At 39.1% G+C, this 18,893-nt stretch overlaps 1 protein-coding gene across 3 annotated transcripts in view; it reads right to left on the bottom strand.

The window, feature by feature from the left end:
* The window catches only part of STAG1 (STAG1 cohesin complex component), a 179,909-nt gene that overhangs the window by 122,504 nt on the left and 38,512 nt on the right, over positions 1–18,893 (bottom strand). For 2 of the 3 annotated variants that reach the window (XM_057428966.1, XM_057428967.1), the window contains exons 2-3: positions 15,548–15,682; positions 8,851–8,953 (exon numbers count right to left, since the gene is read on the bottom strand). In XM_057428966.1, the coding sequence (XP_057284949.1) occupies positions 8,851–8,953; positions 15,548–15,576 (132 nt within the window). In that variant the 5' untranslated portion in view covers positions 15,577–15,682. Of the gene's footprint in view, positions 1–8,850; positions 8,954–15,547; positions 15,683–18,893 lie in introns of those variants that run through there. The other variant, XM_057428968.1, reaches the window with a different exon arrangement.

The raw sequence follows: 18,893 nt of genomic DNA, 5'->3' as shown, positions 1-18,893 counted from the left end.
TGAATTTAGCTTTCTGGAGAAAATAATGCAGGATTCTTGCTATGATCTTATTTCCATATTCTGTTTTTCTCCCTCCTGTGAGGCTGAGAAAAGTAAAAGCTGCCATCTTCCACAGAACTATGAAGCTGTTTTGAGGAATTACATCAAAGAAAACAGCATGCAAGCAACCTGAACATTACATTTAGAACAATATCCTCCTGGTACCATTTTCTTGAATATACTGGCAGATGGATTCTATTAAAGCTTTTCATAAAGAACATCAAGTCAGTGTTTTTGGTTGCATCTTCCAAATGCAGACACATTAAGAATATTCCTGCAGAGGAAAGGGATCACATTTCTGGAAGAGAGCTGTAGAAGACAGACCTGCAGTCTAGCGGGTCCTTACTTTAAAAGGGATCACAGCTGGTGGAGCCAGAGTGCTAAAGGAAAGGGCAAGGCAGAGTGAACTGCAACTGCCTCTTGCAAGACTTGTGTACAAATGCAAGCTGGAAAGCTTAAAATATGGAACAATCTCTGCGAGAAGTTTTGTGGATAACATCTGCACTTATGATCAAAAGAATAGGTGCTCTCCCTCAATGAATTTTTAAACATATGCAAAGCTGTCTTTATCAGCAAGAAAACTATCAATATGTGACATGTTTGAGCTCCACTGAGCTCCAAAGAGACATATGATCACTACTTTATAAAATGGAAAATAATTAGAAGTAAATTATCTCTTTTGAGATACATAATTCCTGTGCTTCTCCAGTCTGGGTGACAGTAAGCCATAAGCTCTTCAACTAGCTACAAGGACTGCTAAATGAAACAGGAGTGCAAGTTGATGACCTCCACGGAAGCTAATGGAAGCCCTCCTATAGTCAGTTTTCTCAACATATACTTCAGTGGGAAACTCTAAACGCTGCCAGGATGAAGGGAAAACAAGGAGGAACTGGAAGTGAAATGCACACATCCAAAGATACCTTGCTACTGGAAAGGAGTAAGAGCCACCTACATGGCGTGAGTACCATGGATCAGCATGCACATGCCCCAAATGAGTAATCACAAGACATGTAAATGCTCAGTTTGAACTCCACTTTTGTCAGGTATCTTGGGAAAAAGGGGTGCTCTGACCAAGACTCTCAGTTTGAATTAGAAGGGTGGGAACACCAGTGGGCTCTCAGAAGAGAGAAATAACTGAAAGAGGTACTTCTCACAAAGTAACTGACAAAGCCAGATTCTTCAAATCCAGGTAAAGATCTCAATATCCTGGACCCAAGTTAACACCAGTACTGAAACTACCTGAATAAATTTTCTCTTTGGTATAGATTTTCTTTCAACAAACAGAACATCTCTCACAATGCAGGAAACAAGTCTTTCATTTAATAAAAACCATTCTGCATCCAGACTGGGGTAGCTTAACTCAGATGCAAGATCTATACTTAATCCTTTCTCAAGATATAAAATAAGCAAAAGATCCTCTGCTAAGACACCAAAGGAAATCCAAAACTAGAACATTCTGAGTCAGGCAAGGATTAACATTTTCAGGTGGAGAGGTACTAGAGAAGGGGTGTCCACCAGACTTCCACTCCAGAGCACTTCCACCCAGTAGGCATATGACAGGAAGCCCAAGATCAACCCCACTCTGGAGTATAAATATGAAAGCAAGTCACACATGGGTCCTCAAGCCTCCAGAAACTGCCTGGTACTCTAATTACAAATGTCTGCAAGCACAAGGGCAGAACTGAGGAACTGGCATTATCTTATTAACATACAACACTACAATGCTGTTGTCAGACACGCGTAGTGCCCCTGAATATACAGCAAGAAACTTCTCAGGCCATCCTGACAGATCTGAGCTTCATACAGGTTCCTACCTCTGAGTACGAAGTTGAATAGGTAAACCTATTTCAAGAGGAGATTTTTTCATGATGAGAACAACCAGCCATTGCAATAATCTCCCTAGGGAAGTCGTAGATTCCCCAGTGTTGGACACTCCAACTTCAGCTGGACAGGATGCTGGGCCACCCTGCCTAGCTCGTCATTTGCCAAGAAAGATAGGACTAATTGATCTCTAAGATCCCTTCCAACCTCATGCTCTGCAGTTCTATCCCAAGATGGAGACATCCAACACCACTGAAGCAAGTGAAGAAAAAGCATGGACTGGTACATCACTAGAAATGCAAGAGGACCCCTTCCTGATACAGAGTATCTGCGGTATATCTGCAGAGGCAGTGTGCTCTTGGAAGTGGAAACAACAGTAATGTCTCTTTGGGACGCAGGGCTACCTCTGTCTGGCATCCTCAATGCCTAACACAATCTTTAGATTCATAGCTTGACTTTGCAGCTCCACTTCCAGCTGTCCAGAATATTTGTCTTTCATAAAGAAAGGGTTTGCACTGAGCTAAAGGATCACTCTTGACAGTGAACGCTGGAAGTTTCCAGGAGCATTGCTATAAGTAGTACTGCTGCTTTAAGGCTTAAACTAAGGCAAACAAAATACTTATCTTGCCTGTAGTTAAGCTAAGATGATGGCAGTTCAGAATTTTGAAATAAATTAGCTACGTAATACTTTTGCTTTCATGCCTTTAAAATGATTGGGAAGGGAAAAAAAAGCAACCCACATTTGTAAGATCAAGTAATACAGTGAAAGTTGATTCGTTACACTAACAAAGAAAAAAAAAAGTGAAAGTGGCTCGACATTTTCTATTAACATTCCCCAGAGTGATCCAACACACTTCATGAAGAAATAAAGACAGTAAAAGTGTTACAGGTCAGTAACTCCATCTAACCTGCCACCTTAAATGATGACCTCTACGTGTGCATTCATACTGTAAGTAATTTAAAGCAGTACCTATTTCTCAAGATAGCTGGAAGAACCTTTTTAACCTTCCACTTGAGTAAAACTGAAGAACTTGCCTCTCCACAGCACCGTCCTCCTGAGAGGCCTCTGCACTACAACCTCCTGTTAAGTGAAAAAGTGGTAATGTCTGAGCTCCTTCTGAATTAATCCTGATTAAAAACAGAAGGCTACTGCACACTTTGTAACATCATCATGGTTATCTTGGAAGTTTTGGGATTCAAATGGTCAGTCTTTTAGACTTTATTCATCTAGAAACAAACAAGGTGCTCTCTATGAAAAACCTCATGCCACAGATAAAGACAGATGCAGGTCCCCTAGCATCCCGTGCATACAGAGCTGCTTCAGCTATAACACATGCAGTTTAGAACAAAACAAAAAGCAGAGGCAGTGCTGAGGCATGCTGTTGCTTTTTTAAAATTCTCATGTAAAAACCTAGCAGGAGTTCTAAAAGTTATCTTAAAGAATCGGGATTCTGCTATAAATGCCTGAATCACTTCGATTCTTCTAGCTAAGAGAATTGCTATCAAAACCAGATTATTTACATAGAAAAATGAAGAATAATTAGATTGCCAAAAATACAAGGACCATCCCATCAAAAGCCTAAACCAAAGCCTTCTAATGCCATTCGGATTTCTCCACCAGGAAGCTTCAAGTGGCGGGATAGAAAAGTATCCACATACTGGCTGTATGTGCATCGCATTTCCACAGAGCTACAGAAAGACAGTCACTTCAGTTTTAAGGGATACACCTAAAATACCATGCAATCAAAACAGGACAATGATGTAAGTCACATCAAACTACAAACTTTGACTACTATGAAAATAAATTCTTCCAAGAGGATTCCTTCCTACTGTTCACTAGGACGTGTATGCTTTGGAACCAGAAGGAAAACTCAATCCCCACCAGTACCTAACATTCATGCTACAAGACTGAATACGGCTAAGAGTCCTCTGCAAAGTCGAAATACCACATATGAATGCAGAGATAAGGCACTGTGGTCTGTCATCTCCATACAAAAAAAAAAACCAAAACAAAAGGACCTGAAAGCAAAACTGTACAGTCTGCACAGGGGATAAAAGGACTGCAAGTGCCTTGTTCCACCTTGCCTTAATAGAAGAATCTGAGGAGCTGGAGAAAGGCATGCTGGGGTCCTGGTTATGGGATGAGAGAGTCATCAGCAGAGATCACAGAATTGCCACCTTTGGAACAGAAAGACTGGTATTTCTTCTTGTCCTCTGAACCAAATAGACTAATCTGTACTCCTACCTCAAAGCTGAAATACAGCCAGGAGATCTCTCTCTCTCTCCCTCAACATCTGACAGCTGAGGCTTAAGCCATGCTGTCCTGAGCCCCTAGGAAGGTAAGGCCAGATAGGTCAAAATAAAGCATGCCAATAACATTGAACAGAAAGTGTTGATCCAAGAAAGGAGACAAAAAAGGATAGACAATTAACTGAACTGAGCCTGAGCTCACTAATGTGAAAGCTACACCACATCATAAGCCCTTGGGCTTTCAAACCCCCTATCTACAACAGGAGAGCAGTCTATACCCACGTGTTTCAATAATGCAGAAGACAGAAAAGGCATTTTTGGCCAGTGTTACTCAGCAGCTTCAACCAGAGGACTATTATAGGTCACTCATTAAATACACCCCACACAATTCCCTAAATATATAGTCAGATGGTATGCTTACATGTATTTAAGCAATACTGCGTGCAACAAAATATCCCACTGTTGGCTAGTCATTCCACAGGCATCTGGTCTACAAGACTCAGCATTCAGAAGCACATGGGCAAGGGGGAGGCCAGCCTCAGCCACTGTCAATGCTAGGAAAGGACATGGTGCAACTCCTGCTAAATTCACAGCAAGGCTTGGTGAATTCAGGACAACCAGGTTAGATTGTGAGAGTTATCCTGAATGACCAATGCACTGGATCTCTTAGTAAGTTGATGGTATAATCTACCCAGTCAAGTACTCATTAGAATAGTCCCTTATAGAAGTGGAGGGGCAACTTGGAAACAGCGTTTTCAGGAAGGGAAAGCTCCCCAGAACATTAAGATTCTCTATGAACTGAAGAGATTGTACAAATGGTAAACCCTCAAATGTGGACCATCTCTGTACAAAAGTGTCAAATCTGCAAAGAAGAATGTCTTTCTTTGGAAAATAAGTCTGGAAAACCCTTTAGTAGTAGTCTATCTTTCTGATAAAATGTATCTATCATCCTGTAGATAAAATTTATCTATTTATTCTATAGATGAAATTTATCTATTTATTCACCTCATTAAATACCTACATATATTTGATGGAGTACATTGTGTGCAGCTCCGTAACAGAACCATGCAGCAAACCAAAACAGCACAGAACACTTTCAAAAGAAGACAGTATGTTTATGGCAGATGTGTCACTGCAGTTGTGATGGCCTAAGGGCATAAGCAAATCAGCATTTGCAGGGAGAGATCAAATCTTATTAGACCATAATATTTTAGTTAGGAAAAAAAACAAAACAACCAAACCCCCCAAAAAACCCCAAACCACAAGAAACAGTAGACCCTTTGGGCAGAAAACCCTTTCTTTAGGTCTATAACAGAAATTAAAAACATCAAAGCTAAGTAAGAGTTGAGAATAACAGCTCTGAATTTAACTAAACATTTTAATCTGTGTCATATCTGAGAATAAAGGTAGGTGGTACCTGTGGAGGAAACAAAAAAATCATGTTAGCATACGGAAGAGTGGGGAGGGGAAAAAACATCAGAGCTGCACCTCCTGTAAGAAAGAGATAATTCACCTAAGGAAAGTGAATGAGTTAGCAGCATGAATGGGAGAACTACGTGGAGGAGGATAGAAAGCGAAATACAATGTTTGCAAAACCAATACCTCAATTACTAAGTCCAAGACTTCACATCAAATTACACTATAAATTGCCTAGATTAGACTTTCCAAGGTGTTTGCATTTCTATTCAAGGATATTAAGATGTTAAATGGCTCTTTCCTTTTGGCCAATTTTTGTAGATCCACCATATTTATTCCTTTCTGTTGCTGCAATATCAATTACAAAGGCAGGATTTGATTGCATGCCCAAACATACATATATATATATATATATATATATATATATATATATATATATATATATATATATATATATAACAAAGCTGGCAATGAGGGAATATGACAGAAGTCTAACTGGAACATGTCCACTTTCCCATCTTTATCAGATAGCGGGGACGGGGACGGGGACGGGGGGGGGGGGAGGTGTGGGAGAATGTGCTCCCATCAAGAGTACAGATGACACAACACTGGCAGAGAGACTACATCAAGGGCAAAACAGCTATCAACAGTCTGGAGGACTGGGCTATGTGCACACTCAAAATTCAACATGGACAAATGCAAAGACCTGCACCTGGCAGAGTAATAAAGCCCTGCACCAGTGCAGGCTGGAGAGTGGCTAGGAAAGGAACAGATCTGTGGAAAAGGATCTCGGGATCTTGAGGGACATGAAACTACCATGTACCTGAGCATCAAAGGCCAACAGCACCTCAGACTGTACAAAGAGAATACAGAAGAACAGCAAGGAAACTGATTATACCCTTTTACTTAGCGCTTCTTAGCCCATATCTGGAATACATCCAGATCTAAACTGTGTCCAGTTTTAGCCCCCTCAGTGTGAGAGAGGTATTGATAAACTAGAACATGTTCAAGCAGAGGGGCTACCAACTTGGTCAGGGGGCTGGGAACACCCTTCTGTGGGGCTTTTTGTAACAGCAGATATTAAGTAGGAGGACAACTGACAGCAGTCACAAAGTGAAGACAGACAGGCTCTGACTGCTTACAAGGGAGAAACTGTTCACAAAATAAAATGAAACCGATTGCTAAGAGGGGATGTGCAGTCTCCAGCCTTAGTGGTTTTCAAGACCAGAGTAGAAAAGCCCCAAGCAATGTGGTTTGATCCTAAAGCAGGCCCTGCTCTGAGCAGGAGGCTGCAATGAGAACTCCTGAGGTCCTTCCCAGCCTGATTCCATGACTGACCATCACCATTTCTCTTCTCTGAAACTCTTCCAGTCCTAATATACCCATTCTTGAGAATTTGGAGCAGAGCTCAAGAGGGGAAGAGAAACTAGAATTGTGCAAAGTTTTCCAAATTTTGGCAATCCACACTTTCATAAAAGACACGGTATTTCTTTTAATTTTTATTCTCTGTTCTCTTCCTTAGTTCTAAGATTGGATTTATCTTTTTTGACCCTTAATCAGCATTAAGATGATGTTTTCAAAGAATGATCTCTGATAACCCCAAGGGTCTTACTCCTTAGCATCAACAGTCAGCTCACAGCCCGTCATTTTATGTATGAAGTAATGGCCACTTCCTCTGAATGTTAATCAATGTTCATACAATCATGTATACATTTAACGAGCCTGGAGTTGTTCTAAGCATAGTAAGCAATTGCTCCTGTAGAAACTTGATAGCAGGACCAGTAAAGTGCTTCAGAGAATACTTTCACAGGACCTTCTAATAAGCTCAAACAGAGGGAAACACCTTTTTTAACTTTCACCTTTCCCTTCCAGTTAAAGTGTGGTGGGTACAAAATATCACTAGCGTTGCTTTAACGTAACTTCTTCTACTCTGACAACCTCCTGGCGTAGCAGTCAGGTTGCACCATCCTCTGTTTTGGGGTTTTTTTATTAAATCTGCAAAACCTCGTAGATTTAATAATGAGATATTCTTAAGATAATTACTGGTTTTGCCCTTTGCTTACAAGCTATATAAGGAGATGACCAGTTCTCTTTACAAGCTTCTTTAAAATCTCCCGTAAAGAAGATCCACATTTGTGAGCAAATCTGTCTGTATGATGAACATATGCCACCATAGGAAACTGTTCAAAAGCTTTCAAAAAAGAAGACAACGTGCCCAGAAAAGACGAGGATTTAAAATGTTGGTTCCCAAAGTATGTCCAGAAAATGTGATGTAAATTGAAAACCAGTACTAAGGAGGAGTTTACACCAGCCTGGCCAGCATGCTTCAGAGGAACACATTGTCCTGTCCATTTTTACAGCCTCACTAGCCCATGCTTAATGAGTTAGACTTAGGGTGGAACGTCTTGGGCAGGGGATTTCAATCTTCTAGTGCTACATATATAGCACATTCATACTGGGGATGTACACATAGACACTACAAGGAGAATCAAAACCATTAATAACAAGCACACAGAAGTTCCCACCAAAAATCTTATTCCACAGTGTGTACTTCAAGTGGTACAATCACAACAGCTACATCTTATGACCTTGAAGACCTAAAATGACCACATGACACAAAACTTTTTCTGTAGTTTCCAATAAATTGTCTGTTTTATAAAACAAAAATAAAAGGGAAAGCCTTCTTAAATACTCCATCTAACAGAGAATTGTTTCTGTATGGTCCCATTTATGGGCCAGCAATAGGCTAAGACTAATGAAGAATAGCAGATAGCAATATTATCTGCTGTGCTATGCTGGAGAATAGGTTGAAGCTCCCAATCCATAAATAGGACAGAGTGTATGTCAATTACATCAATTTTTAAACTGTTTTAATAGACCTTCTGAGGCATTTATAGTTAATACTATGCTGCAACTCTTCCATTCACAATAAGAGATTATCAGTTACTAGAAGGATGGTTCAAACGTCATTTGTCACTTAAAATCCACTGCACTTTCAAAACAGACAGCAGTCGTACGTACTGAGATTACTCTCTTGTCTGGAAGAATGTTGTAATATGACAATAATAACAAAATAGCAGTGTTCACGTAAGTAGCTAGCAAAAGAAAAAGTAACAGCTATTATGAGCTCACTTTATGTCCCTTTTTAAACACTCCAAACATTGTGTATCAATCTGATAAATATTTCATACTACAAGTCTTCATAAAGTTTGACATAGGGCTCATTAAAAGCCTATTTATGTGACCACAAGATGATTAGATGAAAAACAGTTTGCAGTCAATTTTAAATAGATGCATAACGAAACAAAACTAAATTACACATACTGGAGGCCTGCCAGGACGGCCCCTTTTTCTTTTTCCTTTGACTTCTGCTTCTTCAAGCTCACTGCCAGCATCTGAATGTGCAGTAGTTTCATTTGTAGAATCCCTAAGGGGGAAAAAACACTAGATAAATTAAAATGATTTGAAATCAACAAGTAATCTATAACTGACTGATTAAATATTTAGTCCTAAACCAGGAAAAAAAAACCCAAAAGTCAGTATTAAAAGGCTTGCCACATTTATTCTGCAAATGAAGGAACTAAGCATAGTTATCCCTGGCAAAAAGCCTTACCTTTTTATGATACAGAATGTCATTTTATAGACTAGAAGTTATTTAAATTAACAACTTCTTTTGAAGCCATATTACACTTAAAAAACTGGCTATATTAAACAGCACATTCTCAACATATACAACCCACAATGTATTCACTTAGTATCAACTTTCTTTTACCCTTATTAACCACTTCCAAACTGCTTTCACGGTCATGAGAGAGCAAACTGTAGTCCAATCCAGCTATCACATCATTAGAACAATTACACACGTTCCCACTCAGATTACACCAGGTTTTAGTCACACTCAAAAACAATGGTATCGAGCAGCTGTTAAGAAAGAGAGGGTTAATGCTGAGCAGAGGCACAAACCAAAAAACTCACTTTGGTCTGAAGACATTTGTGTTTCTTGCAGCTAGAAAAATGTTCTCACTTATACAATGATAAAGCCTTGACATTGCTCAACGACTGTAGCAAAGCAGCCCACAGTATCACTTGTCAATCATTTCTGTTTTAACACCATCCTAAGCAGGGAAAAAAGCATCCCAATTTCCACCACCCACTCCCCCCAGGGCAGGTGCACAGGTACTTCTCTGCTTCCAAAACAGACCTGGCTGCTTGAAGAAACTCAGTTTCTAAGTGATCTTCTGAGGCATTAGATTTTGCCCAAGAACCCACAACCAAAACCATACCTGTTAATGATGTGCTTTATATTTAGTTTGCAAGACCACAGTGCATGAGGTCTCTCTAAATGGTAAAAGTAACTGCAATAATGTCCCAGATTACTCCAAGATGGATGGGTCAAGTCTAGCTCTAATCAGAGATTTCTTTAAATCAAACATAATTTACTTGAAGTGAAAGGAGTTAAACTGCTATAAAATTTATGCAAGGGAAAGGTGAAAATCAGACCTATTGCATTACTTTATACAGAATCAAATACAAAAGGCAGCATTAGTTATTTGATTTACAGAAACGGAAAAGCTCCTGCAAGACAAGATCCACACTGATCTTCCACACTGTTTATTGTTTGGGGTTTGGTTTTGTTTGTTTGGGATTTTTGATTTTATTTCATAAAACAGGAATCCTTCATAAATTTGCTCAAGGCTATTTACAATGTCTAAAGATACAAACATCACTGTATCAGAATCAAGAATGTTCTGATACTTCTCTTTGCTGAAATTAAGCAAAAGGACAAGGAACTTTTGGAACAAGTCTCAGGGAACTGGAGCACCTCCCGTATGAAGATAGGCTGAGAAAGTTGGGGCTGTTCAGCCTGGAGAAGAGGAGGCTGCGTGGAGACCTCACAGCAGCCTTCCAGTATCTGAAGGGGGCTATAAGGATGCTGGGAAGGGACTCTTCATTAGGGACTGTAATGATAGGACAAGGGGTAATGGGTTAAAACTTAAACAGGGGAAGTTTAGATTGGATATAAGTTCTTTACTCTAAGGATGGTGAAGCACTGGAATGGGTTGCCCAGGGAAGTTGTGAATGCTCCATCCCTGGCAGTGTTCAAGGCCAGGCTGCACAGAGCCTTGGGTGACATGATGTAGTGTGAGGTGTCCCTGCCCATGGCAGGGGGGTTGGAACTTGATGATCTTAAGGTCCTTTCCAACCCTAACCATTCTGTGATTCTAATTACTGTATTGTTCTGCATTTGCTCTACCTCAATTAATTCTGCAGAACTATCATGAATTTCTAATATTAAGACATTATTTTCCAACTTGCAAGCACAAAGGGGGCATACAGAATCCTCTACAAAAGCTAGAATGCAGTAGAACATAAATAAATCTCCTTTTCTGAAAGGAACTTCAATGGATTATCTCTAAATACTATAAACACCCTAGAAAACCAGGCATCTAGATTAAAAACCAGTATTCAAGCACATCTGAATTCCTAAATTATACGCTTGCAAACCAGTATCTCCACAAAATACCGAAAATGCAGCTTTGTTGTCATAAAAATCAAAGCCAAGCAGCTTTTCTGCTTCATAAAGTATGAAATTTACAAAACTCAATATCAGGCTATTAATTAAAATAAACAGTCAAAAGCCTAAAACCAAATCAAAGATAGCCCACACTAGTGAAAAGCAATGCAATGAATACAGCTGAACACAGCGTCTATGCGAATGGATGTAGCCAGCCTTTTCTCAAAGGCCGGCCATTACACTGCAACTCCATCTGACTAAAATGCATATTGCTTCACAACGTTATTTTTTTATTTAAATAACTTGAATACAGAAGGGAGGAACCCCATGAAAACATCTGCTGCTTTCTATTGCTGTAGAGGAATTAAAGCTGTTCTCTCTTGCTCTTTTTAATAAAAATAAGCTTCTCTCTGCTCTACACAGATCCTTGCTGGAAAAAATTTAGGCATGGTGCGGTCTAAGCAATACCCCCCTTTGTGGGGAAATGGTGGAGCTGTGTTAGCTTACAAAACCGCACCCTTAATATCATCGGGATAAAGATTTTTCTCTATTAAAACCAGATTCAGCAGTCCTCCTAGGCAAATGGCTCAGACACTTCCCTTGAAACACTAAAGCTATATAAATAAATTAAACTGTACTACTATTTTGCAAGCATCCAGTCCGCAGAGAACTTGATTTCGCTACAGCCTCTATACACATCTAGCAAAACCTACTGAGATTTGTGTATTTAGTTCTGGGAATCTCAATTGCTTTGGAACACTGCATGTGGAAGGAACAGTTTAATTATTAACCACCTTCTCCTCTTTGTCTTAAAGAGACTGTTGTCTTAAACCCAATAACCATGCTTCCTTAATATTTTTCTGCTAAAACTTCTCTGGTTTGCTGGAAGCCTTTTCAGAAAGGCTCAGTAAACAAGTATTAATTAAGGATGAGATTCATCTAATTTAAATTTGACACATACTCAATGCAGAAAACAGAAAACCTTAAGGTGCAGCACAACTCATACTAAGGTCAGTGTCCAAAACTGGTCAGGTGGTTTATGTTTTATAAATCTCCTTTTCTCTCCATTGACGGTAAGGTCATGTAGACAAGCAGCTCAAATATACGTTTAAAATTAAACAAGATGAATCTCCCCCAAACAATATGTGAGACAGAAGAGATGTCTTTCTGACAAAGAGTGTTAGTATGTAAGGAGTACAGGGTAAACATCAGACAGTAATTTTCCTTTAATCTTCACACTATTTGGAGTAGGGAGTCCAGGATCAAAGACAACCGACAGTCCTTGGCTGATTTAACATTAGAATAAATATCACTTCAAACAGCAGGGAATTCTATCTGAATCACTTCCATCGCAGCCTTGGGACACAGTGTTTCTTGCTTCTGTCAAAGCCTTACAGTTGCTCTGGATACACACACACATATGACCCTTTCCTTATTTCTGAACTCAGAGGAGGAGTACAGAACATCTTAACTACCTGCAGTGCTGTCAGGTTTTTAACACTCACTGAGAAGAGCATCTGGCCAGCATCCATCTCCCTCACTCCCATACTCATCTTGCAGAACTGCTAGGAAGTAATTTATCAGGTGGCAGTCATCCACATCTCAATAGACCAGAATTACCCTATCCTTATTTTATGTGTGTGTGACTAGTCACCTGAGGGGAAAAACTTAGCCTTAGACACAATTTATCTTTCCTGAAGCTGCTGGGAGGGGAAAACAATGCGGAGACCTGCCTCGTCCAAGAGAAGGAGAGGTGGTGATGCTGAAGGTTAAATCTTTCCTCTCTTAAGACACCTTTGACATGATAGAGACATAAGAGAATTTGGCAGAGTGGGGGAGACACACAGGACTGGGGTGAGCAGTGTAAAGCATACAGGCAATAACCCCTTCCATGGGTTCAGATTTACTCTGCTTTTTTTTCTGGTTTCTTTGGTGGCTAAAGCACCCTAAAAAACTGGCAGTAACTCCAGAATCCCACCTAAAAACTCTGGATATTATTCCAAAGTTATAATAACTAGCCATTGAAACCAATCATATTGTAATGAAGAATTAACAGATTACTGGGCAGCCATTTAACACGGCATGCTTCTGAGCAAATTCCCACCTCTGCAAAATAAAACAAGTTTGCCTTCCTTCTACTATTACACAAAGCCCTACCCATAGAGCTTATATCACCCCACCCCCCCCCCCCCAAAAAAAAACACCCACACCAAAAACCTTGCTTCATGTATTAGTCTTTGTAAATAAAAATGCTTTTATAAGCTTTTATAGGTGTTGCTGAGGTGGCTCAGGGTTTGGGCAGAGATAAATTCAGTAATTGGTACCACCAGGTTCAGCCTTGTGAATAAAAAGCATTCATGAAGAAAACCGGCTAAATGCACATGAATCATGGATGAATCAGCTCTCATGGTTGATCTTCAGAATGTAGAGAGTAACACGCCTCACAGCAAATGTGAATCATCCCATTGAGAGAAGACTCAAAACAGTCAGTCACCCAGGCCAAACACACCAGAGGATTTCTTCCCCTACGTCTGAAACACCAGTAAATGAAATCTTGCCTCCACTGCATTCTGAAGCCACTTCTATGAATCCAGAAAGTTCAATATTCCCTCAGTGAAGAAGAAATCGGAAGGGAATATTTTATATGGTCCTAAGAAAAGTACATTAATGTATCAATTTGACTTAAGGACCCTATATTTAAAGCGGATAGGCAAAAAGATTAGAAAACATTATGAAAAAGTAGAAATAAGGCACCTGAATGGTACATTATATATAATAATCCTTCAAAGCTGCTTATTTAAGAACTAGAAACAAAACCTTGGCTTTCTCTGTGTGGAACCATATTGTGGCTTCCCAGATCTAAATGTGTGAAGCTTATACCCCTAAACCAAAGACTGCTTCAGATTTTTGCACCCTTGGCCAGACTCCTTTCTAATAGAAGTCTGGCTGCGACCTACTGAAACAGCAGTTACCACTTTCTGTGATACCTTGTCCACACTAGACAATGTTTTGAGCTCTCAAGAAAGCCTCAGAATCTTTATGTGCAAATCCTGGTCGTTTTAATTTTGTAGCAAGAAAGATCTCACCTTGTTTATGAGCAAGCAAACTATACATATTATTGATGATGACATCTCACCAGCGCTGCACACAGTGGCATTAAGTGATTCCCAGCTCTACTGGAAAACAGCAAGATAAATGTTTTCTTTATTTTTTAATATTGCATAATATTGGTGGCTCACAAGCATCTTCTGATTAAAGAATGTGCCAACATCTTTAATGTCCCTCAGGCTTTTCAGCTGATGGGCAGAGTTACCATTTTTAACTTTAAACTCTACAGTATCTCGTTCACTTCTTATGGCCATCTAGCTTCTTGAACTCAGAACACGAATACCCCTTTCCTACCACTGCTGTGACAAAATCTCCCAGCTTTCTGCACATTTCACAAGCACACTCTCACCTCCTCAATGGGGCACATCCAGGAAAATTTGAACAGAGAACATTTTGTTCCACTATTACTCTCAAAGCAAACCAGAACTTCACTGCATGCTCCCCTATCAGTGCTAACCATCATCCCTGTCTTTAGCTATATGCTTACATACAGCAGAATGCAATTTTTTTTAAATGAAATTTAAAATTATAAGAAAAAATGGCAATACAGAGCATGTGTCACTAAAGTTAGACAAATAACTTTACAATTGTCCAAGCGTTCAGTTTCTCAAATAAAGGGATATAACATCTTAGTTTTGCAACACCACCTGACCTTGATAAACAGGGTCCCTTACACCCTGTCATTCCTATTTGCGTATGTCCAGTCCAAGCAAAAAACAGTACATACCAATGGTTTTGGTCTATATGCCCAGGTGGCAGCAGCAGGCTGGCCACAGGGTGGAATCTGCACTAGACACAGGACACAGGGGTTCTGGATGCTTCCAACAGCCCCAGGACATGGCACAGCTGGATCAGTCAGTGGAGCTGATGGTACCCCTCTGAGAACTAAAGGGCTGAATGCTCCAGCTCCTCTCATTACAGACTTCCACTCTGTTCTTTAGAATAGTTCCCTTCATCCAGGCACAATGATGTTCCAATTTGTAGAAGCCACTCCTATTTCCCAGCAAGATCAAAACATGCTAGTGCCACTGGCTGTCTTCAATTGCAGAAGCCAAAAGCTTTTGGCACAATAAATACAGTCTGCAACTGGAATATACAAACATGGTCAATTATGACTAAAGCCCATACACATTTCTGAAGTCTCTCAACATTCAGAAGCATAGAAGTGGCAAAGATCTCATTTTACTTTTCAAACCAAGATAAATCTCCATGCATATACATAATACATTTTAGAGTAAGTATTTTATTTTTTAACACAGTTCAACAAAAGACACCTGGAAGAGCCACACTAATCTGCACTTCTCTCAAGGTTGTGCTTTATCTTCATGATCATCTTCCTGTTTACTTCAACCTTTTTAAAGCTTAAGATTTCAAATACAGAGAGAAGTGTATACTCACTGTAGTACTGGCAAATCTGAAGTAATCATTTTTGCACCACTCTTGAAAGTAAGAGCTACATAGAACTTCTTCTCAAAGTTATTGTGAGACAACTACTTGGAAACCTCTTTCATGAAAAGAATGTCAAAGTCCAGTCTGTAAAAAAGTGGAAAAAAAATCTGTTAGATGTGTTCCAAAGTAGTCATACATAGAATAAAAAAAACACGATAAACAAAAAAGGTCAATTTTGAAGTAGCATCACTATTAAACCATGTGAAATTCAGAATGGATGTTCCCCAGGACAGCTTAATCCTATTCTTGCTTTCAGTTTTTACAATTCTGTTTAGGCAACTTTACTTTTTTAATATTTTAATTGCAAAAAGTATTTTGCATTACCTCCCATGTTCATTTATGGTAACTCTAATGTAAAAAGAGAAGCAAAACGCTGAGAAAATTTAAATGAGATAAATATATAAGCCTAAACAGTCAGAGAATGCAATGATCTAGAATTTATTTTCAGTCATACAACAGACTAAACTTGCAAGACCAAAGCTTGGTTTCATGAGAAACAGCCTTTCCGAGTTTTGAATCCAGAAGACAAAAGGTCTGCATCTAAAATCATAGAGGCTTTAATAAAACAGGTAAAAAATAATACTGATGATAACATTCCCTTTAATGGAACTACACCTATTCAATCAGACTCACTGGCTCACAATTTTATGTGACTGAATTTCAGTCACAGAGTAGTCAGAAGCTGTGCAAATGTCTAACTGCAGTAGAAAGCATTCTAACCTGAAAGCAAAGCTGTAAGTTAAAATAATAATTTAGACTGCAACCGTGGTACCACTACACCCACTAGTAACATCTCACCACCCAAAAGACTAAACAAGAGTTGACTAACGACAGCAAACATGACTTGACCATTAAATAATAGCACAATGTGACACATGCAATGATCTTTGATGCAATAAAACCTAGAGCTGCCATTACTTCCTTCCAGAAAATGCAAGTTCTGGAAAATCTAAAATGATTTGTTTCCTTCTCCCCTTTTACAGATCCTGGGCTAATACACACAGCTGCATGGAGGGAGCACTGCAGCTGAGCAATGGCAATGAATACCAAGGACTTAACTGCCTAATTTGAAAACAAGATATTTTAAATCTCTTTTAAATACTTAATTTCCCTCAATGGGCAGCATTTTTTTAATGTGCTCTAGTAGCTTTGCACAAGACACCAGGAAAATCAAGCCAGGAGGTAACATAACCTACAAATACAGTCTCTAAATAAAACTACACCAGTCTAAGTGAAACAGTACAACATGTGAAGTACTATTTTCCATCCTACTATCTGCACATCAGTATTTACTTACCAAAACTATAACCATACAGCGTGAACAGACTTTTTTGCCGCCGGTTATAACAGTCCCAATTAGACTCACAGATGCAAACAACCAGTTCTTCTAGGACTTATTTTGTGCTATCAACAGTTTTACTTACAGTGTATATAAAAACAAATCCTCAATGAATTTAAAGTTTTCACTTTATACTGCCATCTCACTGGCCATTTTTTCTACTGTATCATTATCAAGCCACTTGGTAGCAAAACAAATGTTAACAAAAGATAAGTTTACTTATAATTAAAAGTATCACTCTGGCGTTAATGGTTTAAAGAGGGTCACTCTCCACAGCTGGTACACCAGGTTGGTGTAAAAGTTCTCCTGTTTCACTGTAAGACACAAGGTAGACTGAGTTCTTCATGAACAAAAAAAGTTATGTGACAGGCTATTTGAGCTATATTTCCATAACTGATTTCCATAACAGTATTTCTTCATTAGAGACACTGGTGATTACTCTATTTTGAAGGATGCAAAATTACTCTTAACATAGGAATGATATGCCCATTCAACAACATAAAGCACTCATTTCAGACACTTGGAAGACTTCATCATAAACAAAAGTAGCTAAATTAAATTTGAGATGATTTCCTATACCAAGTAAAAAAGGGAACATTCAGATCTCTGGAAAGGTTTACCACAAGTGGAACAAGGTACATTCTGATGGTCATAGAACACTAACACAATGTTTAGGTAAAACGTAAGAATAATATTTAATGAAATCCTGAACTAGAAGAAGAAAACTTTTGATCAAGCCTCTTCAAGTATTTTTTCCTCCTGCCATGACAACCAGATGTACACATTTTTGTAATACTTCCCTTTGTTTAAAGCAGAAGAAAAAGTTTTTCTTGTACACACACACACACACACATTCACATACCCTCCTGCATATGCTAACTAGACCTCAAAGCAAACCTATCCACTTTGGATTTTCAGATTATCTAATTCTAGTAGGATACGGGGCATTAATCTTACTTTTCAGAACAGCTTTTGAAATAAGATCAAGAAAACCTGAACCTGGCAGTGTTCGAGGCCAGGCTGGATGGGACTTGGAGCAACCTGGTCTAGTGGAAGGTGTCTCTGCCTGTGGCAGGGGGTTGGAACTGGATGAGCTTTCACGATTCTTTCAAACCAAACCATTCTATGATTCTGTGGTTCTCTAAGTCATGTGAGATATTTTCCATAGATGTTTAATGCATCCTACACAACTGTGATGCGAAATCTCTTTTTTTACCATTATTTTCTATTTTTGTTAACCTAGTTATCTTTCACAACTGTTGCGCTGTGCATGCTCAGATATAGTAACAAGTAGCATTCAACTACTCTAGGGAAGTACCTGCTCAGAGAGGACTTACTTGAAAAGCAAAGTTCTGGCCTAAATAAAGTATGGAGTGAAGGGTATAAAAAGCCAGGAGGAGGACACTTAGAAGTGACTGAAAATCCAAGGAATCTGGACCTACAGCTTTGACATGGAGGTAACAGCATGACACCAACCTGACAGAGGGAACTGCAAGGTCATGTGGTATTTTCTCATAGTCCCAGTGCTAAACAGGAAACTGCAAAATAGCGCTGGAAAAAAAAAAACCATCTGTATGTGGTTAGGTCCAGGCTGGACCACTGAGAAGATGACAAAGTTGCCCTTCTACTGTCTTGTGTTAATAAAGGCACTTAACAAGAGTTAAGCTGAAGAGTGCTAAAATACAAGAACTGTCAATACTGATGAGCCAGAAAATGAACAGCTCAGAGCCAAAGGCACAAAAAGAAACAGCACAATCCTGCACACAATTCCTGGTTTGGAAATAAAATAAGACACTATAGTGACTAATGGAAATCTGTATGTGCTTGCAACAGTGTTCTCAATTCAGTCGTGCAATTAAATTAAATTTGACAACTGTGGAAAAATCATTGGTCCTTATGGAATACACAAATGTGAACCTTCACATTTTTTTTCCAGTTTTAATAAAAGAAATACCT

The sequence above is a fragment of the Pezoporus wallicus genome, unplaced genomic scaffold (assembly GCF_028554395.1).
Source record: "Pezoporus wallicus isolate ANWC-B61680 ecotype Strahan unplaced genomic scaffold, APGP_CSIRO_Pwel_v1 contig_593, whole genome shotgun sequence".
NCBI classification, from domain to species: Eukaryota; Metazoa; Chordata; class Aves; order Psittaciformes; family Psittacidae; genus Pezoporus; species Pezoporus wallicus.
This window is presented reverse-complemented; position numbering and strand designations above follow the sequence as displayed.